At 39.4% G+C, this 15530-nt stretch overlaps 2 protein-coding genes across 2 annotated transcripts; one reads left to right on the forward strand and one right to left on the reverse strand.

Annotated features, from left to right (window-relative positions):
* Positions 1 to 780: 780 nt before the first annotated feature.
* On the reverse strand, positions 781 to 4446 carry dcaf7 (ddb1 and cul4 associated factor 7). The gene is made up of 7 exons (XM_042393166.1): positions 4046 to 4446; positions 3599 to 3757; positions 2801 to 2912; positions 2572 to 2690; positions 2211 to 2420; positions 1783 to 1900; positions 781 to 987 (listed from the first exon to the last, which is right to left on the reverse strand). The coding sequence occupies exons 1-7, from the start codon at positions 4181 to 4183 to the stop codon at positions 815 to 817; spliced, it is 1029 nt and encodes a 342-aa protein (XP_042249100.1). The 5' UTR covers positions 4184 to 4446; the 3' UTR covers positions 781 to 814.
* A 2535-nt stretch (positions 4447 to 6981) lies between these two features.
* Positions 6982 to 14318, forward strand: ccdc47 (coiled-coil domain containing 47). The gene is made up of 13 exons (XM_042393165.1): positions 6982 to 7087; positions 8883 to 9181; positions 9289 to 9390; positions 10267 to 10441; positions 10790 to 10911; positions 11007 to 11072; positions 11178 to 11279; positions 11455 to 11565; positions 11683 to 11768; positions 11855 to 11913; positions 12022 to 12131; positions 12246 to 12413; positions 13581 to 14318. The coding sequence occupies exons 2-13, from the start codon at positions 8891 to 8893 to the stop codon at positions 13659 to 13661; spliced, it is 1473 nt and encodes a 490-aa protein (XP_042249099.1). The 5' UTR covers positions 6982 to 7087; positions 8883 to 8890; the 3' UTR covers positions 13662 to 14318.
* The last annotated feature ends 1212 nt before the right edge of the window (positions 14319 to 15530 follow it).

Raw genomic sequence — 15530 nt, forward strand, 5'->3', positions numbered from 1 at the left:
GCCGCCACACACACACACACACGCATACACACGCACACACACGCACACAGCGTCACCAGCCAAACTAAAACACACCATATGATGACAGACACCACTGCAGTGACGATATGAATCCCTCTCAGGTTACTTTTTACAATTTTTAGAAGTTGCACAGGCCATAAAGTTTGAGCCTGGATACAATCATTTGGAGAGAGAGGATATTGAACAGTTTAAAATTGCCACGGGGGAGGGAGGGGAAGGAGGGGGGTAAACAAGACTATAATATATTGATCCTTGAATCACCAGTAATATGGTATGAGTCCACGAGAAGGCTACAACATATTCCTACATATTAGAGAGGTCATCTGCCACCTACAGGAGTTCGTATCAACCTTTACAAATCAAACATATGAGACGCACAACATCTAAACCCTTCATGATAATCTCACAGCTGGCTGAAATGAAAACTCACACCAAGAAGTATAAAATTCTTTTTCTTTTCTGTTTTTTTTTCTCCCCGGAGACAACTGCTCAAGAGTTCTCAATGCACTGGTGCTTCTTACAGATGCTGAACACTACCATGTGAGCAAAAAATAAATAAGAGCTTAAAACACATTTATAAGAAGTATGGAGTAAAAGACGTGGAAGAAAATGTAAACCAGGTTATTGTGGAGTAGGTGCGGGATACTCCAAACGTGTTCAGAAAGTTCACTCGTGACTTCGTCCTTGTCTTGAAATCAGTGGGACGAGGACTAAAAATTAAGTCCGAATCTGAAACGACGCCCCCTCTCTTCCCTCCCTCCCTCCCCCTCCCCCGTCTTAAGTGTCCGTGACTTTAGACACGCAGGATCTCCAGGCAGTTGTTGTAGCAGATGGCGATCCAGTCCGGCTGTGTGGAGGCCCACTGCACGTTGTTGATCTCCCCTTCGGCGGTGTAGGCCAGGATGGGGTCTTCAATGGCCCGCGGCATCTGCTGGATGTCCCAGATCAGGGCCTGGTGGTCATCGGCTGAGTGGAGAAGACACACGAGAGTGAGCATTACAGGAAATACATGAGAGTCAAGTGGAAATCCAGCTGATTAGAGATGTAAAGTTTTGTCTTCAGGTCCCTTTTTACACTTGCATTTACACTAAAATGAGAAGTCGCAATCGTGGGAGAAACAAATCTTAAATCAATAGCTGACTTAAAAGGATAGTTGACAATTTTTCAAGTCTTTAAACAACAGTCAGATGTTTTTTCTTGTAATCATTCCTCCTTTTCATACAGGACATTAAGGGATCCAATCATAATGCACTTTCATTGTAAGTGATGGGGGACAAAATTCACAAAATCTGCACAAAAATGTATCTAAAAGTTTATCTGAAGCTAATATGAAGCTTCAGCCGTCCAAATAAGTCAGGTTAACAGGAAAACACTGTCCGTCCAGCTACAAAGAGGGCATTTTTTACTCAACAGACTGTAACTGTGGCAGATATCCACTTTATTTGACTAACTCAGACTGCTGAAGCCTCAATTAAGCTTCAGATAAACAAATAAACACATTTTTGCTCAAAAGGAGGTCTGTGGATTTGGAGGGAAATCTTGTAACAGCCAGTGTGAACAGGACAAATGATTAGAAGCGAGAAAAACCTCCTCCAATGTTCATGTGGGCACCTGACTGTTGTTTTAAAACACTCTTAAAAAACTGTGAACATATTATTTAAGAGATCCAAAGACTAAAGACCATCACTGATGTTCGCCGACCCTTTATTAGACCCATCTCGAACCACATGACATGCGATGAACTTGTAAGATGAGCGTTACCTGCAGTGCAGATGTGACACGAGGAGTGGGGAGCCCAGGCGATGCCGTTCACACAGGCGCGATGGTTGTTCAGCCGAGCCACCGGTGTGCAAGGAACACGTACGTCCAGGATGACCACCTATCACACAGAAATATTAATGACATGGACTACAGAACAGAAAACACACTCATTGCTAAAAGGTATTTGGCTCCCATCAAGTTATTTTCATGGGAATTATAATATCCATGTATAAAATAGTATGTAAAATGTTGAGTAAGTGTCCATAAAATGTAATATTTCATGGTTTTCATCATGCTTACTGGAAGTGGAAAGGGCTTTTAGTGAAAAAATAACTACACAAAGCTCGTTCGAAATAAATAAAAGTTTCTTTCTTGTCTGGACAGACACATATTTACTGATAGGCTGTAAGAATCTACGGCACACTGACCTCCATGCCGTCCATGGCCATTGTGGCCAGGTAGTTGGGGTCCTGCTTGTTCCAGCAGAGGCGGAGCAGCGGGTGGTGCTGGGGATCTTCATAGATGATGGTGCTGTGCTCCAGGTGTCGGAGGTCAAACATACGGACGGAACCGTCAGCTCCCACAGAGGCGAACATGTCTCTACCACCTCCTGCACGGCTGAACGCGATGTCATACACCTGTACAGACACATTAAGACATACATTTAAATATTCTTTTACATCATGTACTGTAATTAATGTTTAATTTTGCTGTAATGAGCTAGTTTTGCATTTAAAAGACAATACAAGTCAACCTAACATATTCTCATTTTGAAGATGAGACACACACCTCTTTGTCATGAGCGATCAGCTGGGTCTTCACATGACCAGACACCAGGTTGACTCTTCCCAACACCTGACCTGTCTCCAAGCCCCAGATAGTGCAGGTGGTGTCAATACTGGAGGTGCCTGCAGAATGAATGAACAAACATATTAGAAATGCAAACACCTCATGTGAAAGAACAATCAAGTCCGACTTATAGCCTCTCAAATTATTTATCAGATAGTAGATTTCTTACCCAGCAGATTTGGATCAACTTCATTCCAGTCAAAGGAGGTGAGGGGAGCACAGAAGTCTGAGTTCTTGTTGTTATTCAGCAAACATTCGAGACGTGTTTCTGTGTCACTGACCTGCAAGATAAAATGTGAAGGAATTTGTCACATATTTACATTAAACAAATAAACTGATCTTATCCCCACAGTACTGACTACTTTGTTTTTATCCTACAATTGAGTATGATGATGATGTTTTATTTTCAGCTCTCGCAGCGCAGTCATGGACTACTGCAGTTCACAGGAACAAGCAGGAAATTCAAGCATAAGGCTTGAAATATTCTATATTTTTGTTTAGCGCTGCAATTAACTGCAATTCTTTTAATCAGTTGAGTATTTTCTCGATTAATTGATTAGTTCTTTGGTCGCTAAAATGTCCGGAAATGGGGCAAAACATTGACCACTGTTTCCCTCAAATGTCTCTTTTAGTCCCGACCAACAGTCCACAACCCAAAAATATTCAATTTACTGTCATAGAAGACTAAAGAAACCAGAAATATCCACAGGTGAGAAGCTGGGACCAGAGAATTTGGACTAAAACGATTAGCCAATTATCAAAAGTAGTTGGTGATTAATTTCAGACTTGGCAACCAATCAACTAGTAGTTGCAGCTCTATTTTTGTTATTGTCAAATCTAATACTAATTGTTGGGGTCAATTAATTGTTGTTGTTTTTTTTAGATTAGATGACCATAAAGGACAACATAAACAATCATTAGACTTCTCTTCTACATAAACACCGTGTCCAGGAGGAGAGACCCTTACCCGCCATATGCGCAGATAGTCCCCACTGGTGGCCAGCAGGTCCGGGTAAACCCCCTTGGTATCCGGGATCCACATGATCTTGGTGGTGGGGTAAGGATGATCAAATGTGTTCCTGCAGACAAACTCTGAGCTCTCCTCTTCCAGACCCACCAGCTGCACCTGAACAGGAACAAAAACAATACCTGTATATTACTATAAAAGCACCAGAGAGCCGAATGAAGAGTTTGAAATAGTATTAAGTATATATGACGTTACTAATTTATAAGAGTATTAAACACACAGTAACATGGCTACTGATTATTTTAGTGTTACTGAAGTGGAAACAACAAAATATTCATTGTGATTTGATGCCTTAATGCTGCGCAGGGTAACTAGCATTAGCATTAGCTCGCCACCGTTACTATCTTTAGCTTTGGCTGATAAAATGGCCAAAACCACACTACGCACCTTGTTATTATATTCCTCCACAAAGCTCCCAAGTGCCAGCCGAAAGCGTTTGTCCGGGCGGACGCTCCAGTTCATCGCATACACCGTCCATGGCGCCTCGTATTTGTAGATTTCTTTTCTTTTGCCGTGAAGCGACATCCTCCCGAGCTGCAGCTGTTGTCTGAGCAGCTAACACGCTAGCGTTAGCCAACTACCAAATAAGTCGCCTTACAAGGAAACTATCAACAGTTAGTTCAACTTACGAGCGCAAATATCAGCAGACGTGGTAATAATTACCATCTGAGTAGACAAAGCGTGTTTCCAAGCGATATTCTCACCACTTTACCTAACAAAGAGTAGCATTGCTCGTAACGACCGAGAGAATCGTCAAGTCCAAAGTATTTACAAGACTTCCGGTTATGCTTTTCTTCTTCTTCATTGAAGTTTATTGGTGGTTGGCAAACAACGAATTGGCGCATTAACGCCACCAACCGGCATGGAGTGTGAATCAGAATGTCTAGTGTTTACAATATTCATAAAAAAACGTGTTAATCTTATTAATCAAATGAGTTACTCGAAGATACTGAGGTTACTCTTATCAAAACAGAATAATTTAAAATAGAATAGAGATATGGTCTTATTTTTGAATGTAAAAATACTCTGTTCCAAGTAAAAGTCCTGCATGAAAAATCCTACTTAAGTAAAAGTACATAAGTATTAGCAGCGAAATGTACTTGAAATATTAAAGTAAAAGCACTCATTCTGCAATAACTGTTTTATTATCATATATGACATCATTAGTTTATTAATACCGAAGCATCAGCGTGGAGCAGCATGTTAATGTTGTAGCTGCTGAAGGTGGAGCTAGTTTCAACTACTTTATATACAGTTAGCTAGTTTAGTCCAGTAGTTCCCAAACTAGGGGTCAGGCCCCTCCAAAGGGTCACCAGATAAATCTGAGGGGTCATGAGATGATTAATGGGAGAGGAAAGAAGAAAAAACAAAGTTCTGATACACAAATCTGTTTCCAGGTTTTGGACTTTTTCTCTAATCTTTATTTTTGCTGAAATATTGCATCATTTGAACATTTATTGAAATGAAACCATGTGAGAAGTTTAGAGGGAAAAATCACCATTTGGTGGAGCTGTTAACAACTCATATACATCTGAAATGTGACCCAACTACACACAGCTTTTTGTGAAATGTTAAAAGCCAAAAAGGTTGGAAACCACTGGTTTCATCTTTAACAATGTGTTGTATTTTAAAAGCTTGTGTCAAATCTTCATCTGAAAAGTAGTAGTAGTAAATGTAGTGGAGTAGAAAGTACAATATTTCCCTCTGAAATATAGTGGAGTGGAAGTATAAAGTAGCATAAAATGGAAATACTCAAGTTAAGTACAAGTAGCTCAAAATTGTACTTAAGTGCAGTACTTGAATAAATATACTTTGTTACTTTCCACCACTATTATTTAATAATATTTCATATAACCTTTTTATTTTCATGTAGTTACACGCTGTAACCACTTGAGGGCAATTGACACCCTTAATTTTACACCAACCACCAGCTGTAGCAACGAACGTCAAGACAGACATTTTAACACACAAGCACTTCCGGTGAAACACCCAAAATTTCAAAGGCGCATAATAAAAAAACATCAAAGGTTCCTTGCTATCATTGCGGCTGAGACAGTTGAGCATATCTTTATAACATGCAGGAAACTTATACATGAAAGACAAGAAATGATGACACAACTACAGAAAATAGGGCGGGCGGAGGACAAGGTTAAAAGTAAACTTGAGAATGGAGACAGTGTTGAAGGGAGGAGATTATAATTTAATTTTTTTAGGACAACTAAACTGGAAAGACGGGTTTAAAATGAATGGGCACTGAGAGATAATGAAACAGCAGCAAGCACATCTCTTAAAAAGTTAGTTAATATACAGTATCAGGCATTGAGATTATACACAGGTGTATTTAAAACAACCCCAACAGCAGAATTACAGATGGAAATAGGAGAAATGCCGCTAAAAATGAGAAGGATTGCCATTGCGCGCAAAACCACCTGGGATACTTCCAGATGCCACAGTAGATTTTACATTATTAGAGAAGAAGAACAAAGATAGGGAGTTTATTTACAATTCACATACAGGCACATACATACACAGATGCATCAAGGAGTTTAGTTAATAAAGTGGGAGTAGCAGAGTTTCATCTCAAAGTAGGGAAAAGGATCAGTCAGGAATTATCAGTTTACACAGGAGAAATGTTTGCAATATTGTTAGCAGTGCAGTGGATAAATGATACAAGACCCTTACTAGCCAGTTTACAGTACAGTCATTCAGACAGCAGAGCAGATATTTTAATAGAAGTACAACAAACATTATACAGAATTCAAATCATGGGCTTTACAGTAATATTTTTATGGGTACTGGCACATATTGGTATCAATGGAAATGAAATGGCAGATAAGGTTGCATTTGGTTTGGCAGTTAGCTTCAGATAGACAGTAATCAAGATCATTATTAAGCAGAGATTGAAGGAAAGGTGGCAAAAGCGATGGGAGGAAGAGATGAAAGGATGATGGTTTTTTACAGAGTTCAAAGGAAAGCGGGAGAAATGAGGTGTGCAGGAAGGAAAGATGAGACAATAATATCGAGACTTAGATTTGGACACACTGGACTAAACAATACATTATTCAAAACAGGTAAACATAAGACAGTCACATGTGAATACTGTGGGGAAGAGGAAACAGTACAGTCTGTCCTAAATATGAGGCAGAAAGAAGGCCTCAGAAAGATAAAAGTACACTTTGGTCTGATAGATTTTCTACAAATGAGTGTAATCGATTTCTTTTTATGAATATTGTAACGTTAACTATTCTGATCCTCACTCTATACCAGTTGGTGGCGGTAATGCGCCAGTACGTTCATTGCCAACCGCCAATAAACACCAACGAAGAAGAAGGAGCAGAAACGCTTTAGGCGTAACATCATTACTACAAGGGCAGCTCAGGCTAATTGAGCTCAACCGGCGTTACGTTTATTGTCATAGTAAATCACCAGGTAAGCTGCTGAAAGACTTCATTTGATTTATTTGTTTTTAAGACTTGTTTTCCGAGTGTTAAAGAGGAAAAAAATGAGTCTGCTTTCCGCTCAGGATCATAGGTTGGTTGCCATGCTAGTTAGCCACCGTTAGCATGCTAATGCCAGATTTTCTACCAGCTAGCTAATGATAAAGTGGGAGAGTGCTGGGGGGCGGGGGGATGGGTTGGGTGTTGTTAAATGATTAGGAGTGGGGGTTTAATCCTACATATGTCATCAGGTAAGTACCCTGTATTTTAACTTTAACGTAGGAAATCAAACATAGACGAGTATATTTGAGCCTGTTAGCAAGTGTGTCGCAATGATTGGTTTGTTGGTCAAACTTGTGTCAGCGACAGTTCCTCAGACTGGTTGAATATTTCACCAGATCCGACCACATATGGTGCAGTTCCTTCCGTCTGGATTAACCTAGCTTAGTCCCAGTAAAGCTTGTGTCATTATCACATGTTTTATTTTGATATTTAGTTGTATTTCTTTTCTTCACGGTGACAGTGCTTCCCAAGTGTTGATTTTCTTCCTGAGTCATTGTTTTTCCAGTTGGTCTTGTTCCTTTGGGATCTTTTTCTCTTTGGGATTTATCACGTGAATTTATGGACCAGTTAAAAGGACAGGTTCATCATTTTCAACTGTGTCTTAAAACAACAGTCAGGTGCCCAAATGAACACTGATAGAGGTTTTCCTCATTGTTCTTCCTGTTCATACTGGCTTTTTAAAGATCCCCTTCAAATGTACTTTCAGTGTAAGAAACGGGGGCCAAAATCTATAGGTGGGCACTGTCACTACACTTAATGGACTTGTAAAGCATGTAATGTGTCTAAATACTCTAGAGTCACTGTGATGTAGAGCTGCAACGATTGGTCAATTAATCAATTAGTCAATCAACAGCAAATTAATCTGCAACTATTTTGATAATCAAACAATCATTTCAGTCACTTTTTAAGAAAGAATCCTCTTGTTCCAGCTTCTTAAAGGTGAATAGTTTTCTGTTTCTTTAGTCTTCTACGACTGTAAACAGAATATCTTTGGGTTGTTGACTGTTGTTTGGACAAAACAAGACATTTTAGGTTGCATCTTGGATCTTTGGGAAACGGTGATTGGCATTTTTCACAATTTTCTGACATTTTATGGACCAAACGACTAATCAATTAATTTCAAAAATAATTGACAGATTAGTCAATAATGAAATTAATCGTTAGTTGCAGCCCTACTGTGATAGAATGTAAACGCAATCCTCAGTCCTCATTCAAAGACAGCTGATACAAAAACATGTTAAAAGCTGCAACCAGGGCTCCAACTAATTAAGATTTTCACGATCAATTAAAATGCTGATTACTTTCATGATTAATTGTGTGGTCAGAAAATGGTTAATGCATGTCACAACTTCCTTAAAGCCCAATGTGACATCTTCAAATTAGTCTAACCAACAGTCTAAAACCCAACAACATTCAATTTGATATCACATAAAACAAAGAAAAGCAGCAAATCTTAACATTTGAGAAGCTGGAACCTGTGAATGTTTGGAGTTTTTGCTTTAAAAATACTTAATTGATAAAGCAAATAATTGATGATCAAAATCGTTGCTGATCACTTTTCTGGGATGGTTTGTGTGAGATTTTTCTTTCCAAGTCTCTTATCTAGTATTTGTATTAAGTTGTCTTTATATGACCTTCTCTGTCACATTAAACCACCCTTATTTACAAGTTTTCCTATCAGTTGTATCATCTCTCCTTCACTTTGCTTTTCCTGTTTGCTGTAGGTCCCACCATGCGAAGTGAGTATCTCCTCTTGATACCCACGCTGCTGCTCCTCCTGGCCTTTCCCGTCTCCAGGGGGCGCTACAATGATGACTTTGACGATGGCGAGGACCTGGCAGACTTTGATGACAATGACTTTGCTGAGTTTGAGGACATGAACGACGACCTAGCAGCTGAGGCGGAAACTGCCCCTCCGCCACGAGCCAACCCTTCCATGCAACCCGAAGAGGACGAGGATGAAGACGAGGCCACTGTTGAGCTGGAGGACGGCCAGGACGGCTTTGAGGACCCAGACACTCAGGCATGTTGTCTTTTATTACTTTACTTCAGCATGGTTTCTGTGATATCACACTTTTGATTAATCAGTGAAACATAATAACTTAAACTAACTAACTAATGTTTCTGCAGGATCAAGACATGTTCAGCAAATATGACCAGGAGGAGTTTGAGGGGTTTGGAGACATGGAGAAAACAGGTCACTCCATGAAGGACCCCCTTATAATCCACACAGTAAGCTTGGCTTAATGCTCAAATCTTCTCACTTACTGTCTTCTGCTGTTTGTAGGCTGCATAAGCTCTGAATGTTGACAAGTTTCCTGCTGCCTGCAAATTATATTTTCCAGTAAAAAGTGTTTATGTTTGGGGGAAACTGCACTAGAAGGTTTAAATTATGATTTGAGTGCGTTGTCTGTATAATGAAAAAGCAATTTTACAGCTGTGGAAGATCACTGCAAGCTAATTTACTCCACTGTTTTGCACCTCCTGTTAAATTTTGTTGATAAAAGGGATTCAAGTAGTTTACTTAAAGTATTACTATGGAAACTGAACAATGGCAGCACTGAAACTGCAGACTTTGGCAACTGATGGCTTTTGTTTTTTGGGTTCTCTGTCCCATTCTCGTGAATGCAAGGAAATTTCTTCAAATTTGGCACAAACGCCCTCTTGGACTCAAGGATGAACTGATTAGAATTTGGTGGTCAAAGGTTAAGGTCACTGTGACCTCACAAAACACATTTTTTGGCCATAACTCAAGAATTCATTTGCTTATTATGACAAAGTTTCACACAAATGTTTAATAGGATAAAATCATGAAGTGATGACATTTTATATCCATTTAGTCTCTAAGTGAAGGCAGCATGTTTCTCACTGGAATCATACATGTCAATATAGTCATAATCTCTATTAGCCAGAAGATAAACTTACTACCTTTTTATTAACTACAAATATTATGAGTCTGGACAGACATGGATGTAAACTGCAACTGTTTGGCAGAGGCATACAACCATAAGGATTTGATTGTGTGCGTGGTTGTATGCCAAGTAATTCTAGTTTCTAGGATAAAATAACACACATCAATACTGATGAGCACCTGTTGTTTCTCTGCAGGTTCCTGCACATCTGCAGAACAGCTGGGAGAGTTACTACATGGAGATCCTGATGGTGACCGGCCTCTTGGCCTACATCATGAACTACATCATTGGCAAGAACAAGAACAGCCGCCTCGCTCAGGCCTGGTTCAACTCGCACAGAGAACTTTTAGAGAGCAACTTTGCACTAGTTGGTGAGTAGTAGTGTGTCAACTCCTGTGATTTCTGTAGCATAAAGAACAACAGCAGTGTATGAAATACCAGTACATGCGCTTATCCTTTGTCAATTTAAGTCAAGTTAATTTTATTTATGTAGCCCAATATCACAAAGTTGCCTAAAGGTGCTTTGCAGTCTGCACGACATACAATAAACTATCCTTAGACCCTCAATTTGGATAAGGAAAATGCCAATAAGGAAAATCAATATGTAGAAATCATAAATTGATTACAAACATGTATGAATAATATGATGGTGAGGATATCAAGCAACTCCCAGTCGGTGTGAGGCAGATCTTAATTGTCAATCATTTGTGTGTGTATAGGTGATGACGGCACCAGTAAAGAAGCAGTGAGCACTGGGAAGCTGAATCAGGAGAATGAACACATCTACAACCTGTGGTGCTCTGGACGTGTGTGCTGTGAAGGCATGCTGATCCAGCTCAAGGTACGGGCAAACGTTTATGATACATATATAGATCTGTGTCGGTGTACTGTGTTTTAAATATACAGTCATGTAATATATCTCGCGGTCTATTCCAGTTCCTGAAGAGGCAGGATCTGCTCAACGTTCTGGCCAGGATGATGAGGCCCGCCTGTGATCAAGTGGTACGTACCAGTCAAGTAGCAAAACACATGAGTCTGTGTGGAGAAGATGCAGCAGACTGTGCTTTGCAGATGTAGTCTTAACCAACAATGTCTTTCTGTCTGTAGCAAATCAAAGTGACTCTTAATGACGAGGACATGGACACTTTTGTGTTTGCTGTGGGCACCAAGAAGGCCATGGCGCGGCTGCAGAAGGAGATGCAGGACTTGGTAAATATCCTCCACAACTTGTGTACATGAGACAGATTCAATTTTTAGCTACATGTGTTACTAAACAGATTTGTTTATAGTATCTGTTCACACTGTTACAGTATCACCTGTATGCAATCTCTCATTTAAATGCCTCTCACATTCCTTTATCTGCTCTGCTTTTGTTCTTCCTCAGAGTGAGTTCTGCGGTGACAAGCCCAAGTCCGGGGCCAAGTTTGGACTCCCAGACTCCCTGACTATTCTAAGTGAGATGGGCGAGGTCACAGATGGCGTGATGGACAACAAGGTGCGTTTACTCACATACAGTATTAGTGCAAAATGGTTCTGCAAAGTCTCAGAATACTGATCAGGGTCTACTCTCTCATGCATTTGGATCTGTTTCTGGTGGGTTTTTTTTCTTTAGATGGTACATTATATCACCAATCATGCTGACAAGATTGAGTCCATCCATTTCTCGGACCAATTTTCTGGTCCAAAAGTTATGCAAGAGTAAGTATTTGTCGTCTTTTTAATCTCTTACATGCACGTTATTTAACATGTTCTTGTTGTTTTAAGTAATAGTTGTCATTTTTCAGGGAGGGTCAGCCCTTAAAGCTGCCTGAGACCAAGAAGACGCTGCTGTTTACATTTAATGGTGAGCGTTTTGTGTCTCCTACTATCCTAAAAACCTTGACCGTACCACCACTGTTTGATTTGTACTCATGTCTTTAATGTACACTGAATGGCATTGTTGTGTGTTTAGTGCCTGGCATGGGCAACACCTCTCCCAAAGACATGGACGCTCTGCTCCCTCTCATGAACATGGTGATCTACAGCATCGATAAAGTCAAGAAACTCCGTCTCAACAGAGAGGTGAGTGAGCAGAACAGCACATTTAAACGACAACTCACCAATTTGCTCCATTTTTGAGCTTTAAAGTAAACTTAAAGTGCAGCTTTGAGACTTTTTTTTCCTCTGTTTTTTTAGGGGAAACAGAAAGCTGACAGAAACCGGGCCCGTGTGGAGGAGAACTTCCTGAAGCAGACTCACGCTCAGCGTCAGGAGGCAGCACAGACACGCCGTGAGGAGAAGAAGAGAGCCGAGAAGGAGAGGATCATGAATGAGGAGGATCCTGAGAGACAGCGTCGTCTGGAGGTCCGAAAAAGACATTTAAAAAGAGCAGTTAAACATTTTGTGAAATGCTCTTATTTGCATTCTTGACAAGATGATTAATACCGTTCATGTTTGCACACTAAATATGAAACTACAGCCAACAGCTGGTTAGCTTAGCATAAACATCTAAACGCAATCCATTGTTTCCTCTACAATTGTACAGGCCTGGTGGGCCACCAAGCCAAAAAAAATCTTTTCTTTAATGCCAAAAATAACGCCAAATATCCATTCATTCGGAAATCAGTAATCATTTGCGTTTGGGAGCCTCTGTGTGTTCTGAAACATAAGTCAACATCTGTGTCGTTGCCTGGGGAACTCTTGAGGCGATGTGAGTGCCGCTGCTGTCAGAGTGCCTTTAAATTACTGCAGAGTAAGACCACGAACATATGGGATGCAGGTTAGCTAATGGCACCGCCTAAAGAGAAAAAGCTCTCAACACAGGGGACAAATATAACCAAATATATAAATAAAGTTTTTCTCCAAAACTCTGGAGCCAAGCCAAAATACATATGGGGAAGAAGAGAGAGTGACATAAGTGGGAGAAGTGAGAGGGGTAGATGGGTGGGGGTGGGGGGGGGGCTTATGCTTATTTTTATGCAATAAATGCAGCTTATTAAGTCATCCTCTCCTTGTGATCCGACCACATGAATATGCCGTCCTGCACGCCTCGTCTCTTTAGTGTTTTTTCAGTGCGTTCCACCAGGCCTGAAAAAAATTCTAAAGGAAACACCACAATCTAAAACTCATCAATTAACATGTCATAAGTTATGTCTTTAATCTCTACAATAACCAAAGTGTAAAAATATGTTGTTTTACAGATTATTTCTTGGTTATGAGAAGTAACTTCATGCGGTCTCTGCTGCAGGCCAAGAAATAGTCAGCCACTAAAAACACAAATTGTTGTTTTTGCACTTATTTTTTTGTAAGAATTAAACAAACATGATGTAACATGTTAAATAATAAGCTTTAGGTGCTTTCTTGGTACCTGTGCACGGAGCCAGGATATCATATTTATCATAAAGACATGAGTGGTATTGATCTTGTTATCTAACTCGCAACAAGAAAACAAATCAATGTCAAACTATTCCCTTTTATTCCTATCCCTTAATTTTCCGGTTCTCAAATATTTTTCTTCTGTTCCCTTTCCAGGAAGCTGCCCAGCGACGTGAGCAGAAGAAGATTGAGAAGAAGCAGATGAAGATGAAGCAGATCAAAGTGAAAGCCATGTGAAAGAACAACGCAGGGACTCGGATAAAAGCACACATGCAAACACAGTGCTCAGCTCCGCTCAGACAGTTTTTTTTTTTCTCTCCTCCAAGCTTCTCACCTCAACCACAGCTCTGGCTCACAGTCGCTCCAGCTCTAAACAGACATCCTGTGCCTCTGGGTCTGTCAAGCTTAGCTGTTTTGCCGTCACCACCTGCTCCATTTGGTGTGGCTCAACTTTAATGACTGAGTGAACTGTCCATGTCAAGGGAGAAAGCCTTTTTTTTTTTTTTTTTTTTTTTTTTTTTTTCCCACCGTTAAATCTGTCACTACAGTTCACGCCAAGATTTTTGTCTTTTGTTTTGTTTTTTTTTCTTTTTTCAGTCCAACTGTCTTTAATCAAAGATCTGTTTGAAAGCTGTATCAACTCAGTGAGCTTTTTAGACTTAATCTGCTGGGAAAGAACACGTTATTTGATGGCATTGTGCCACATTTAAAAAAAAAAAAGGAATGAAATGCATTGCTGTGATTTCATTGGAAATTTATTAGCATTAATATAATCTTAAAGGATCCTATCAATAAAATTTTAATTTATATCTGCCATGAGATTGGTTTCTTGCAGGCTGTTTCTAATAAATTCTGAGCAAACATAATAAAAATGCACTGGAGTCTGTTGGAAAACTGTTTGCGTTGTTTTTTTTTTTAAATAGTTAAATTTAAAGTAAGTGTTCTGACAATGGGCCTGAGGATCACGAGATAGTTTAGTGTGCCGACATAGAAACTGATACACACACCTCTCGGTATCAGTGGTTGAAAGAGTGAGGGTCTATAACGGGGAGCAGAATGGGTGCGGCATAACGCTAAATTTAACTTGTAGATTGTGTCAGCAGTCTCTGAACTAGATTTGGTTACACCGGTGCAGCAGCCATGTCTTTAAGGAGCTGAAATAGATACAATGAACCCGTCTAACCAGAAACCTTTTTATATTATTAATATGGATATGGTAAGATCTGTTATAACTCAGGGGAAATATGAAATTATAATATTTTTGCAATACTTTAATGCAAAACCATAAATTATTAGAGTTGAAAAAACATGTAGCCTCTCAACAATATTTAATTCAAGGGTAGTGAAGTGAGTTATATTTAGATTGGGCAGGATAATGGTGCACATGACACCACATGATGCACTTAAATAAATCTGAATGCTGTCAATGGATGACAAAGCAAGAACTTTTTTTTATTTTTTATTCATTATATTTAATTTATTGCTTTATCTTTGCACTTATTATTCCCATCATACTTAATTTCTATCTACTTTTCTATAGTGTTCACTCAACGTCGTCAAGGGATTCATTCAGGTTTGATCTCAACAGTAATATTGATAATAATAATGGTTTATAACATGCTATAATATAAGCAGGAGGATGTTTTACATGATGTAAGATCAGTTTATTAATGTACAATATTTGTCGACGATTATGACCTCCTAAGGAAACATATTTTATATTATTACAACTGTGTTTTACTGTATTTTCTTTATCTGCTCTGTTTATTCAGCAGCCTCTGAGTATGGGCGCCTGGAGGACTTATAGTTGTTGACAGATACATTAATAAACACTTATATCTGCTTACAACTTCGTTATAGTCTCATACATAAAAAGCTAAATAGGGATACCTTTGAAATGTCTTCTTTTATAACCTGACATTTGCAAATTAAGTCACAAAACTGAGGATGAATCATCTTCAGCAGTTTATTATTTCTGGGTGCAGTCGACAGGCCTCTTCATGAAGGCAAACATTTAAACACTGTTCTGACAGGTGAAATAAAGCCATGTTTATCTTATAATTCTTATAGACAGCACTGAGCCGTAACACTCTACTGTATGTAGAC

The sequence above is a fragment of the Thunnus maccoyii genome, chromosome 18, assembly GCF_910596095.1.
Source record: "Thunnus maccoyii chromosome 18, fThuMac1.1, whole genome shotgun sequence".
Lineage (NCBI taxonomy): Eukaryota > Metazoa > Chordata > Actinopteri > Scombriformes > Scombridae > Thunnus > Thunnus maccoyii.